General features: G+C 40.3%; 1 protein-coding gene across 8 annotated transcripts in view; it reads right to left on the minus strand.

The window, feature by feature from the left end:
- The window catches only part of RPAP2 (RNA polymerase II associated protein 2), a 96,886-nt gene that overhangs the window by 48,575 nt on the left and 33,972 nt on the right, over window positions 1–14,339 (minus strand). For all 8 annotated transcript variants that reach the window (XM_002715864.6, XM_017346087.4, XM_070078038.2 and 5 more), the window contains one exon: window positions 12,496–12,576. In XM_002715864.6, coding sequence (XP_002715910.3) covers window positions 12,496–12,576 — 81 coding nt within the window. The remainder of the gene's footprint in view (window positions 1–12,495; window positions 12,577–14,339) is intronic.

Here is a 14,339-nt window from a genome sequence, read left to right on the forward strand (position 1 = left end):
CGCCACAGCGCCACCCCCTAAGAAGTACTTTCTAAATACTTGCTATATTTGATAAGAAAGAGTCAATATCTGACAATGATCATTTCAAAAGGAAGCTTTCAGTCCTATTTTATATATATAACAGTACGGTTAGACAAGATGGGGGTATAGTGGGAAACTAAATTTAAGGTTTTTCAAAACACATATACATATCCTGTGACAACATCCTCTATGCTTTCCCCTAAGCAAATATTTTATTAAATCTAACAAAGTACGCAATTTCTGACTCTAATTTTACTTAATCTTTTGTACTCTTCTACCTGGTGCTAGGTTGGCACAGGTAATTATGGGATGTCATAATCCATATCTTATATAATGTGAGTTGGCTTAATCATAAAAATAAGTCCTTAGTAAAGAGTACTTGTTTTTTTAAAAATTTGAAGTAAATTCTGTAACTTAGCTGTTCATGGCGAAAGAAATTCTATCATCTTAATTCCTCAAAAAGTGTTTAGAAAGATCACTCTGTATTAATAAACAAGTGATAATACCAAGGTTGGTGAGGACAGGAAGAAACAGTTGATGTAAACAATAAACAATCTGGAATAACTAACAAAGTGGACAATGCATTATGAGTAGTCTAAATGTGTGTTTTCTCATGTTCTCACGTATGTATAAGGAAATGTGTATGAAAGTTGTTCATGTAACATTGCTTGTTATGGGGTAAATTGCGGCACAGTATACTGAATGAACTGGATTTACAAATTTTGCTGATTATAATTTGAAATGAAAGAAAGCAAATATGGTATGGTATTATAAAACAGTGTTTTAAATAAAGATTTATTTATTTGAAAGGCAGTTCAAAAGAGAGAGACAGAGACAGACAGACAGACAGACAGGCACCTTCTATCTTCCACAACTGCCAGGGTTGGCCAGGCTCAAGCCAGGAGCCAAGAGCTCCATCAAGGCATCAGGGTCTCCCATATGGGTGAAGAAGTGGAGCAGCCAAGACTCAAATGGGCACTCATATGAGATGTTGGCATTACAGGTGGAGGCTTAACCTACTGCACCACGATGCTGGCCCTAGAAAGATTGTTTACAGACACATACATATGTAATGAAAGTATAAAAACAAATTCTGGAAGGTTACATGTTCACTTCACAGTGTCAGCTGTTTGAGGAGGAAAGCAGAGAGGGGATAAAGGGGACTGTCTTCGTCTTCCTCCTCTGCATTAGCTATTCCACCTGTCTAAAAGCTATCTTCTGTCAGATAAATTTACTTACATCATCTTTGCAATAAGGTCTGTCCGGCACAACCTATCAAAAAGTGCAATTTGAGGTGAGTATTGTGGCACAGTGGGTTAGGCCACTGCTCGGGATGCCTGCATCCCATACTGGAGTGCTTGGTTTGATTCCTGGCTACTTTGTATTTCTTTTTTTTTTTTTTGTAAATTTTTATTTATTTATTTATTTTTTGAAAGGCAGAGTGGACAGTGAGAGAGAGAGACAGAGAGAAAGGTCTTCCTTTTGCCGTTGGTTCACCCTCCGATGGCCGCCGCGGCCGGCACGCTGCGGCCGGCGCACCGCGCTGATCCGATGGCAGGAGCCAGGTGCTTCTCCTGGTCTCCCATGGGGTGCAGGGCCCAAGCACTTGGGCCATCCTCCACTGCACTCCCTGGCCACAGCAGAGAGCTGGCCTGGAAGAGGGGCAACCGGGACAGAATCCAGTGCCCTGACAGGGACTAGAACCCGGTGTGCCAGCGCCACAAGGCGAAGGATTAGCCTAGTGAGCCGCGGCGCCGGTCCAGTCCTCATCTTTTGACACTGATCATTCTCTTCACCGTCAAACATTTTCTTCACCTGATTTCCCCTCTCTTGCACTTTGCAGATCTTTCAGAGGTTACAGGGCCTCTGCCCTTAGGTCTCTTCTCTTCTCTAAAAATGTTTTGTCCCTTGGTGATGTTATCCAGTCTCATAGCATTAAATATATAACTGTGCTGCCAGTTCTCAGATTTATTATGTGTAGCCTGGACCTCTTCCTTGAATTCCAGACTTTTTTTTTTTTTTTTTTTTTTTTTTAAGATTTTATTTATTTATTTGAGAGGTAGAGTTACAGACAGTGAGAGGGAGAGAAAGAGAGAAAGGTCTTCCTCCCACTGGTTCACTCCCAAAATGGTCACAACAGCTGAAGCTGAGCCGATCTGAAGCCAGAAGCCAGGAGCTTCTTCCGGATCTCCCATGTGGGTGCAGGGGCCCAAGGACTTGGGCCATCTTCTACTGCTTTCCCAGGCCACAGCAGAGTGCTGGATCGGAAGAGGAGCTTCCGGGACTAGAACCAGTGCCCATATGGGATGTTGGCACTTCAGGCCATGGCATTAACCCACTGCACCATAACGTTGGCCCAGGCCAAAATTCTTAGGGTTAAACTCACTCTTTCCATATCCTTGGTCTAAATGGTCATCAAATCTCAATGGCTCTACCTTCAAAATAGAACCTGATCACTTTATATTACCTTCACAGCATTCTCTTAGGTCTATACCGTTTCTTGCTTAGATTACCAAAATAGTCTCCTAATTGGTTTCCCTGTGTCTGCCTATCTGTTACAATTCTCAACTCAGCAGCCAGAGTGGTGCTGCTTAACATGTTAGATCATAGTATTCCTATGTTAACAACCTACAAATTATTCTCAGTCTCTTGCTGAGTAAAAGCCAACAAATTACCATGGCTGTAGAACCTGTACAATCTGTACCACACTCAACCCTTACTCCACACTTCTCTGATCATGATCTTTTTTTCTTCTTGCCTCCATTTGTTTCTCCAACCTCATCAGCATCTTAAATATTCTGTGGATACAGAAAGCTCATTCCTGCTTTCAAGTCTTTGCACTTGATGGTCCCTTGGACTGATTTAGTTTCACAGATAGTAACAACGTGCTCTCCCTTCTTTTTGGTCTTTACACAAATAATATCTTCCCTAACTAGCCTATTTAAAATGATAACTTTCTTCCTCCTCAGTACCATCCTATTTCCCTGCTTCTGGGAAGAAAAGAATGGATGGGAAAGGGAAAAAGTCAAGTACCATAATAATATCATATGAAAGGTCTTCAAAAAGTTCATGGAGAATGTGTATTATCTTGTAATTCCATTTTTTTTTTTTTTTTGACAGGCAGAGTGGACAGTGAGAGAGAGAGAGAGAGAGAAAGGTCTTCCTTTGCCATTGGTTCACCCTCCAATGGCCGCCGCGGCCGGCGCGCTGCGGCCGGCGCACCGCGCTGATCCGATGGCAGGAGCCAGGTACTTCTCCTGGTCTCCCATGGGGTGCAGGGCCCAAGCACTTGGGCCATCCTCCACTGCACTCCCTGGCCATAGCAGAGGGCTGGCCTGGAAGAGGGGCAACCGGGACAGAATCCGGCGCCCCGACCGGGACTAGAACCCGGTGTGCCGGCGCCGCTAGGCGGAGGATTAGCCTAGTGAGCCGCGGCGCCGGCCCGTAATTCCATTTTTATGAAGTTTCTGAAGTACCCTACACGTATTATATTTTCCAAAATTACCACCTCTGTTACAATATCAGCTCCATGACAGAAGGGGTTTTTTGGTCTATTTTGTTCACTATTGTACCTGTAGTAACTAAACTCACCAAAAAGTTCAAAGAAAGTTTAAGGATGCAAGAAAAAAGAACAAAACCAAAACAGTATTTTCTTTCTCTTGTATTCAAATCTTCCAAAGGTAAGACAGATTTAAGATTTCATGAATTCATTTACTCATTCAGCAAAAACTGTACTGAGTGCTTGCTACAACCATTGTTCCAGGCACTCTTGGGTTTTGCTTTTACTTCAAAGTACTTCTAGTAACAGAACAGCAAGTTTATTGTTTTCATGTCTTCCCTTTGCTGAGCCAACAGACTGTCCAGCACTGATGCTAAATGAATATGTTTATTATTGTCTGGGTGATAATTAAAAAGTGAAGACAGTAATATTTGTTAGAAAATGATTAAAATCCACATTTATAAAATACAATAATTGCAACTGATTTAGAAAAATATCTTGATTAATCATTGATGAAATTTTAAAAGGGTATTTGTGTCAAATACTATTTTAATTAAAGTCTGATTTAGAAAAAATGTCTTGATTCAACACTGATAATAAGTGTGAATCATTACTGAACAGCTTCTGATGGCACCTATTTTATAATATTACCGGTAACTCAATGTAACATTCTGGATAACAGACTGAAGCAATTCAGTGGAAAGGACATTTCTATTCACTGGGGAAAGATTCTCCAAACAACTGAAAAGCTGCTCTATGTTCGGGTCCTAAAACAGGCTGTCAACTCTGGCTGCACATTAGAACCACCCAGGGGGCTTTTAACAAATACTAAAGTCTGAGTTCAATCTTAACCAATGAAACTCAACCTCTAGGGGCGGAGCCAGGCATCTGTAGTTCTTAAAAGCTCCCCAGGTAATCCTGATGCACAACTGGCTTCAGAATCATTGTTCTACAAGTTCCTATTATTGATTATCATTTCAAAGAGAAGGATATGGTTATTCAAGTCAACTCCTTCCCGCTGTCAGTATCGATTGAAAAAACTTCTCAACACTAGTCACTGTCATCAATATGGCACTTTTTCAGAAGCTTCACTTGTTAGCTCTAGCAATAGAAACATACCTGCTAAAGTTGTCTGTCAGAATCTGAAGACCCCAAATCAGTTATCCTATAAGCAACTGGCATTTTTCTAAAAGGCAGCAAAAGCAATTCAAGCTATTTTTATTAAGGTTCTGGACTTTCACTTGCAGGTATTAAGGAGTAAAGATTTTCAGGGGCTGGCAGTGTGGCACAGCAGTAAAGCCACCACCTTTGACACTGGCATACCATATGGGCTGTGGTTCAAGTCCTGGATGCTCCACTTCTGATACAGCTCCCTGCTAATGGCCTGGGAAAAGCAGTGGAAGATGGCCCAGGTGTTTGGTTCCCCGCCACCCATGTGGGAGCCCCCAATAAAGCTCCTGGATTCAGCCCTGGCCATTGCAGCCATCTGGGGAATGAAATCAGTGGATGGCAGATCTCTCTGTTGCTGTCTTGCTGTAACTCTTTCAAATAAATAAACTAATTTAAAAATTTTTCAAAAATAATTTAATATCAAATTCTGATTTTTGGAACAGGTACTAATATCATCTCTTACCATCATAATGCTTATTTTCTCCAAATTTTAGTAACTTAAAAACATTTATAAAAGTACAATGAGTATAAAATAAATCCCCAAATGTTCATCCCAACTTTTGACAGTTATCAATGTGGCCAACTATGTTTCATCCACACAACCCCTTTTGAACACCACTCATAAGCTGGGTAATTCTGAAGCAAATCTCAGAAATCATATCTTTTTAATCCAGTCTTTGTTTTACTTTCTCGTAAATAATGCAGAAAGTAACTGGAAGGGATTTACAATTCCATAACAGGAACAAGAGAGGTGTTAAAGTATTCTGCGGAACTAAGAGGAAAAGGACCTCTGAAAGTCTCACATTTGCAGTCTATAAGCCACCTCTTACAGGACTGACAGCATGCCTATTGTCTTAGTTAGCTTTGGTGTCACAAGAAGGCTGCTTCACAACAGAACCTTCTTTAAAAAAAAAAAAAAAGATTTATTTATTTATTTGAAAGTCAGAGTTACACAGAAAGAGGAAGACACTCCCATAATAGCTAAAAAAAAAAAAAAAATTCAAATACCTTGGAATAAATTTAACCAAGGATGTCAAAGATCTCTATGATGAGAATTACAAAACATTAAAGAAAGAAATAGAAGATACAAAAAAATGGAAAAATCTTCTGTGTTCATGGATTGGAAGAATCAATATCATCAAAATGTCCATTATTCCGAAAGCAATTTACACAGATTCAATGTAACACCAACCAAAATACCAAAGACATTCTTCTCAGATCTAGAAAAAATGATGCTGAAATTCATATGGAGGCAGAGGAGACCTCGAATAGCTAAAGCCTTATCATACAACAAAAACAAAGCCAGAGGCATCACAATACCAGATTTCGAGACATTCTACAAGGCAGTTACAATCAAAACAGCCTGGTACTGTAGATATCTACTGTAGGTAGATAGACCATTGGAACAGAACAGAAATGCCAGAAATCAATCCAAGCATCTACAACCAACTTATATTTGACCAAGGAGCTAAAACCAATCCCTGGAGCAAGGACAGTCTCTTCAACAAATGGTGCTAGGAAAACTGGATTTCCACATGCAGAAGTATGAAGCAGGATGCTTACCTTATACATTAAACAAAAATCCATTCAAAATGGATTAAAGACCTAAATCTATGAGCTGATACCATCAAATTATTAGAAAGCAGTGGGGAAACCCTGCAAGACATTGGCACAGGCAAAGAATTCTTGGAAAAGACCCAGAGGCACAGACAATCAAATCCATAATTAACAAATGGGATTACATCAAATTGAGAAGTTTCTGTACTGCAAAAGAAACACTCAGGAAAGTGAAGAGGCAACTGACAGAATAGGAAAAATTATTTGCAAGCCATGCAACCAATAAAAGATTAATAACCAGAATCTACAAAGAGATCAATAAACTCCACAACAAAACAAACACCCATTTAAGAGATGGGCCAAGGACTTAAACAGACATTTTTCAAAAGAGGAAATCCAAATGACCAACACACACATGAAAAAATGCTCAGGATTATTAGTTGTCAGGGAGATGCAAGTCAAATCCACAACGAAGTTTCACCTCACCCCAATTAGAGTGGCCTTCATACAGAAATCAACAAACAACAAATGCTGGTGAGGATATGGGGAAAAAGGTACCCTAATCCACTATTGGTGGGAATGTAAACTGGTAAAGCCAATATGAAGACTGTATGGAGAAACTTCAAATATCTGAATACAGACCTACCCTATGACCCAGCCATCCCACTCCTGGGAATTTACTCAAGGGAAATGAAATCAGTAAACAAAAGTTATGTGCACCTCCATGTTTATTACAGCTCAGTTCATAATATCTAAGACATGGAACCAACCTAAATGCCTGTCAATTGAAGACTGGATACAGAAATTATGGCATATGTACACTCTGGAATACTACACAGCATAAAAAAATGAAATCTGCTCATTTGCAACAAAGTGGATGAATCTGGAAAACATCATACTTAGTGAAATAAGCCAGTCCCAAAGGGACAAATACCACATGTTCTCCCTGATCTGTGATAACAGAGCACCTAAAAGTAAATCTGTAGAAGTACAATTGACACTTTGAGAAGGGATGACTTTAGCTGCCCTTGTCTTGACTGCTGAGGAATAGTTTCATTTTGTTTTTTTCATTTTTTTTCTTCATACTATTTGTTTAATTCTTTACTTAACACAGAGTTAATCAAATGTGTATAAAGTCAATTAAAATAGATCTCAGTAAAAAATAAGAGTTGGGAATAAGAGAGGGAAGAGAAAGTTTTTAACTGTAAAGCAGTATTGTTCTGCATACATTCCTAAGGACCTACTTCTAAGGGTATAGTTTAAAAACTTGTCATGGGACTCCAAATCCCATTAAGCTGGATGGTAAAAATGCCATCTTAAGTGTTAAAGTGTTCATATTAAGTGCAAAGTGAACATATAGATAGGATTAAATGTTAAAGTGATCATATAAATAGTATCAAGTATCTGGTAATAATAATAGATAGAATTAAAAAGGAGAGAATGTTCCAACATGGGAAGCAGCTCACACATCAGACACATAGAATGACAATTGCTTTAAGTAAAACTCTGACCTCAGAATCTTAAGGCTTCCTGGTCTGGCTGAAAAGCCTGTTAGAGCATTTCAGGCATGGAAAGCCAAGACATTGTGGCAAAAAATGTTCTACATGAAGGATCTCTGTGAGTGAGACCCCAGTGGAAAGAAGTGCTCATCAAAGAAGGATGTACTTTTCTCTGAAGGGAGGCAAGAACTTCCACTTTGCTTATGGCCTTGTCCAAATACTGACCAAGATTGTGGATTCGAAAGGCTTTCATAGCCTAGGCAGCTCATGTCAAGAGCTTTGGGTAGTCATAGACATCATATGTAAGAGTATTAGTTGTTAAATTAACAACAGGAGTCACTATGCACTAACTCCCCATGCAGAACCTCTGTCCTCAATGAGTTGTATTATGAGAATTAACTGTAAAACTAGTTCTCAAACAGCTTTTTTTTTGGTGTGGTGCGTGTGTGTGCAAATTGTTGACATCTTTACTTAGTACAGAGTCAGTCTTCTATATACAAAGTTAATTGAAAATGAATCTTAATGGAGAATGGGACAGGCAAGGGGAGAAGGAAGAGGAGGAGGGCTGGGAGTGTGGGTGGGAAGGCAGGTATGGTGAGAAGAATGATTATATTCCTAAAGTTATACTTATGAAATTTGTATTCCTTAAAAATAAATATAAAAAATTTTAAAATTTATAAAAAATTTATTCGAAAATTAAGAGTTACACAGAGAGAGGAAGACACACCTACACAGAGAGAGGGAGAGAGAAAGAGACTGAGAGAGAAATCTTCCAACTGCTGGTTCATTCCCCAAAAGGCCACATCAGCTAGGGCTGGGCCAGGCTGAAGCCAGGAGACAGGAGCTTCTTCTGGATCTTTCACATAGGTGTAGGGGCCCAAGCACTTGAGCCAACTTCTGCTGCTTTCCCAGGAGCATTATCAGGGAACTGGGTTGGAAGTGTAGCAGCCGGGTCTCAAACCGGTGCCCATATGGGATGCCAGCGTTGTAGGCAGCAGCTTTACCCACTATAAGGCAGCCCCATATTAGAACCCTGTTAAGTGAAGTTCTTACTTGGAGTCTGGAGAGGAGATAAATGAAATGACTTTAAAATATATATATGTATTTTTGGGGCCAGCACTGTGGCACAGCAGGCACAGCTACCACCTGCAATGCTGGTACCCGAAATGGGTGCTAGTTCCTATCCTGGCTGCTCCCCTTCCTATCAAGCTCCCAGCTAATGGCCTGGGTAAACAGCAGAAGGTGGTCCAAGTGTTTGGGCCCCTGAAACCCATGTGGGACATCTGCATAAAACTCCTGCCTCCCAGCTTTGGCCTGGACCAGTGCTGGCTGTTGCAGCCATCTGGGGAGTGAACCAGTGGATGGAAGACATCTTGCTGTGTCTCCCTCTCTCTATGTAACTCTTTCAAAATAAATCAATCTTAACACACAAGATTGATTTGTATCTTTGAGACTAATGACTACAGAGAAAATCAATGGTAGATTTCTTACAAAATCTTTCTGTACCAATTCCATCAGGCCCACTGCCTCAAGTTCACCTGATGGAAAGGTCTGGGTCCAGGTTTCTGGCATGGTGAGATCACTAGTTCTCAATTTGATGGCTCCTTCCAAGTACACTCAACATACTACCAGATGCTCCACTTTTACATATGTGAGGGTCAGATCAGTGTTTGGACTGCTGGTATAGCAAGGCTACCATTTCAGAGAATGTGAGACATGATACACTGCAAATGACTAAGTATTTTTCACATCTGTCTTAATGTCATTTCCTTACAGGGAGGACTGTCCCAGAGGATACAATAATGTCTTCCCCAACTTGAAGGCTAATTCCCTGTTGTAAGCTTCCATTAATTCCCTATATTGCCCTTTTGTAAACTTTATCATACTTGTATTTTTCTAGATTTATTGAGGTATAATTGGCAAATAAAAATTACATGTTTTGGGAGAGGCGCTGCTGTGTAGTGGGTAAAGCCATCGCCTATGGGCGCCCTATGGATGCCGGTTCAAGACCTGGCTGCTCCACTTTCAATCCAGCTCTCTGTTATGGCCTGGGAAAGTAGTAGAAGATGGCACAAGTCCTTGGGCCCCTGCAGCCACATGGGAGACCCAGAAGAAGCTCCTGGCTCCTGGATCAGCTCCGGCCATTGCGGTTGTTTAGGGAGTGAACCACGGTATGAAAGACTTCTCTCTCTGCCTCTCTGTTAACTCTTTCAAATAAAATAAATCTTTAAAATAAAAAAAAGAAAACACCTTATTGAAAAACTATTTTTCTGAATTACTCTCAAGCATACAAAAAAAGCTATTGATGATGAGGCCAGCATTTTGGTACAGTGGTTAAAACCACCACTTGCAACACTGGCATCCCCATATGAGCACTTGTTTGGGTCCCAGCTGCTCTGCTTCTGATCAGGCTCCCTAATGTGCAGGGGAAAGCAGCAGAAGATGTCCCAAGTACCTGGCCACCAACTACCCATGTGGGAGAACAGGATGAAGTTCCAGGCTCCTGGCTTTAGCCTGGCTTAACCTCAGATGTTGTAGCCATTTGGGGAGAGTCAACCAGTGGTTGCACAATCTCTGTCTCTTCCCCTCTCCCTCTGCCACTCTGCCTTTCAAATAAGTAAATAATTCTTTTTTAAAAAATCACTTTAAAAAAGAATTATTTATTTATTTGAAAGGCAGAGTGACAGGCAGTAGCAGAGGCAGAGAGAGAGAGAGATAGAGAGAGAGAGAGAGAGCAGGAGCCAGGAGATTCTTCTGGTTCTCCCATGTGGGTGCAAGGGCCCAAGGACTTCTGCCATCTTCTACTGCTTTCCCAGGCCATAGCAGAGAGCTGGATCGAAAGTGGAGCAGCCGGGACTCGAACTGGTGCTCGTATGGAATGCTGGTACTGCAGGTGGCTGCTTTACCTGCTACGCCACAGCACCAGCTCACATGGTGGTGTTTTTTGTTTGTTTGTTTGTTTTTTGACAGGCAGAGTGGACAGTGAGAGAGACAGAGAGAAAGGTCTTCCTTTGCCGTTGGTTCACCCATCCGATGGCAGGAGCCAGGCACATCGCGCTGATCCGATGGCAGGAGCCAGGTGCTTCTCCTGGTCTCCCATGGGGTGCAGGGCCCAAGCACTTGGGCCATCCTCCACTGCACTCCCTGGCCACTGCAGAGAGCTGGCCTGGAAGAGGGGCAACCAGACAGAATCCAGCACCCCGACCGGGAGTAGAACCCAGTGTGCCGGCACCGCAAGGCGGAGGATTGGCCTAGTGAGCCGCGGCGCCGGCTGTTTTTTAAAGATTTATTTTATTGCTAATCCTCTGCCTGCGGCGCTGGCACCCTGGATTCTAGTCCCGATTGGGGCACCGGATTCTGTCCCGGTTTCCTCTTCCAGTCCAGCTCTCTGCTGTGGCCCGGGAGTGCAGTGGAGGATGGCCCAAGAGCTTGGGTTCCTGCACCCGCATGGGAGACTGGGAGGAAGCACCTGGCTCCTGGCTTCAGATCGGCGCAGCGCTGGCCGTAGCGGCCATTAGGGGAGTGAACCAATGGAAGGAAGACCTTTCTCTCAGTCTCTCTCTCTCACTGTCTAACTCTGCCTGGCAAAAAATAAAAAAAAAAAAAAGAAAAAGAAAAAAGATTTATTTTATTTATTTGAAAGACAGAGTTACAGAGAGAGGTAGAGACAGAGAGAGAGGGAGGCCTTCCACTCGCTGGTTCACTCCCCAGATGGCCACAATAGCCAGAGCTTTGCTGATCCAAAGCCAGGAGCCAGGAGCTTCTTCTGGGTCTCCCATGTTGGTATAGGGGCCCAAGGACTTGGGCCATCTTCTACTGCTTTCCCAGGCCATAGTAGAAAGCTGGATTAGAAGAGGAGCAGCTGAGATTAGAACCGGTGCCCATATGGGATGCCGGCACTTCAGGCCAGGGCTTGACCCTACTGTGCCACAGTGCCAACCCCCCCATGGTGTTTTTAAATATGCTTGAACATGATTGCTTATTTGGTATTACCAGTATATAGTATACTGTCTACAAGAAAAATCTAATAGCTGACAAGTGTCAAGAAATTGTTCCTGTACTATAATTTTTAAACTTTAAAATATCTACCACTGTTGACAACAATAAAGCATAACAACAATAATTACATTCTTGGGTGAAATGATTCTTCTACCCTTGAAGTTACTCTGTTGGTGCTATCTGGCATTGGCACATATTGATCTTAATATCTGGTCATCGATATTTGACCAAAATTTGTATTTGCCACATCTCTGCTAATGAGGTATTTAGAGAGCTCTCTCTGTTTCTTGGTAGAGAATCTAGACTTACCCTGGCTGAATATTTTTACCTTAATAGTTTTAAATCCCAACTGTTCCACTTCATAATTGATATAAATCAGCTATTCTCCCTTTCCTTGTAGATATTAGCTCTTCATGTCTATTTCACACAATTCAATATAAATTACTCACTCTGTTGTACTGTTCACTGTACTTAAGTTATCTTCTCACAGAAGACTTCTTCCTTGAGGGTGGGCACTACATTTTTTTTGTGTGGCCTATAATGTCTTGCCTAGGGATGACCATTTGATTTCCATCTACTATTTCACAATATCTACAATGGTACTGGCTTTGTGTCACAGATAAAATGTTATATTCAAATTTAAGATATTGAAGGCAAGTCACTTTCTTTGTGACTTAGTCTATTTATGATTCTGCAAAACAAGCAATAACGTCAAAACAACTTACAAGGAAAACTGTAATTAACACTTACCTGAAAGTTCGGACAAGGTTTTTAAGTTGTGTATAAATATCTGCTAATGTAATCTGAAGAGGACCCAGAAGTGCAGGCAATCTGAAAGTTAAAAAAAAAAATTCACACATAAATATATGGTTTATGTATACAAAAACTTGTTTTTGCCTGGGTCTGGGTTTTCCATAGGCAATAACAGCATTTAAATGGAAGCAAGCAATCATGATTTGAATCAAATAGTTAAGCTTGATTATGACTGATAAGAAATCATAAGGAAATATTTCATAGTAACCAACACTTCAATTTGTAGTTTATGTCTGAGTGTGAAGCACTGAAATGGAAAATCATTTTGGCTGCTGTCTATACTCTTTTTTTGTTAGTTTTGCTTTCTTGTTTACTTTCAAATTTTAGACAAAGATGAAAAGAACCCAAGTTCAGAGGAACTGCCCTCAAAATGGTCCTGGGGGTATGGTATATTACTCTCTGTAGAATCATCTTGGTGGAAGTGAAGATTAGTGTGATACTTTTAAAGAGCAATTTGACAACATATATTAACGTATTAAATGTGGCTACCTTTTGACCCAGTAGTTTTACTGTGAAAAAAAATTTATCCTAAGGAAATAATCAGGTAAACATAAGAAAGATACTTATTGTTGAAATATTTTTATTAGTGAAAAATTGGAAACAAATGTATATCAATGGATGGTTGGTTAAACAAATTATGATATATCCACTCAGTAAACTGTAATAAAATCTTTAAAGTGATGTGAATCTATTTTTCAAAATGTGAAAACCTATGATAAATGTTAAGTGAGACAATATGTATAATATTGTCCTACTTTTAATAAAAATATATATAATGCTTTTGTATGTCATATTACATATCAAACATAATCTACTCCTAGGTTTGTTTTTATAAGAGAGGGAGCCAAAGGGAATGAATATACAGATAACATATATATCACGCACACATCATGGATAAATATCAAAATATTAATAGTAGTTACTGTAGTGTGGTGAGATTACAAGTGATACTCACTTCCTTCTTTGTATCATTTTAGTACTGACTAAATCTTCTCCAATAAGTATGTAATACCTTATTTAAGAAAAATTTCTTGGGGCCAGTGCTATGGTGTAGAAGGTTAAGCCTCTACCTGCAGTGCTGGCATCCCTCATGGACGCCAGTTCTAGTCCTGGCCGTTCCACTTCTGATCCAGCTCCCTGCCAACGTGCCTGAGAAAGCTGCTGAAAATGTTCCAAGTGCCTGGGCTCCTGCCACCTATGTGGAAGACCCAGAGGAAGCTCCTGGCCAGTTCAAACCATTACAGGCATTTGGGGAGTAAACCAGTGTATGGAAGATCTCTATCTGTATCTCTGCCTTTCAAATAAATAAATAAATCTTAGGAAAAAAATTTCTTACTACTGAAGATTTAAACATGTTTCAATATAGAAAGAATAGTAATAATAACCCACAGATGTATTTTCAGAGTCAACCTCCCTGTATTGTGCTACATTTGCTTCATTTTTCTTTCCTTTCATTTTGTTACAGTAATATTTTAAAGTAAAGTAAAATAAATTCCTGAGTTCATGTCATTTGACCCCCTATTTCTATTTGTATACTAACTACGTAGGCATTTCCCTGTATAACCAAATTAACAATAGATTAACAATAGTTCCTTAATATCATCTAATACCCAGTACATACTTAATTTCCTCAAATTATTTTTAAAACCCTTTTTCTCTACACATTTGGCTATTCATGTCAGAAGTCAAAAAAGGTCTTATTTTTACAACCAACCAACCAAAAAACCCATGCCACATATTTTGTTTTGTTTTCACTGGTCTTAATGCTTATTTTTCTTTTT

Source organism: Oryctolagus cuniculus, chromosome 7 (genome assembly GCF_051225735.1).
Source record: "Oryctolagus cuniculus isolate XC-2025 breed Fujian yellow rabbit chromosome 7, ASM5122573v1, whole genome shotgun sequence".
Classification (NCBI taxonomy): domain Eukaryota; kingdom Metazoa; phylum Chordata; class Mammalia; order Lagomorpha; family Leporidae; genus Oryctolagus; species Oryctolagus cuniculus.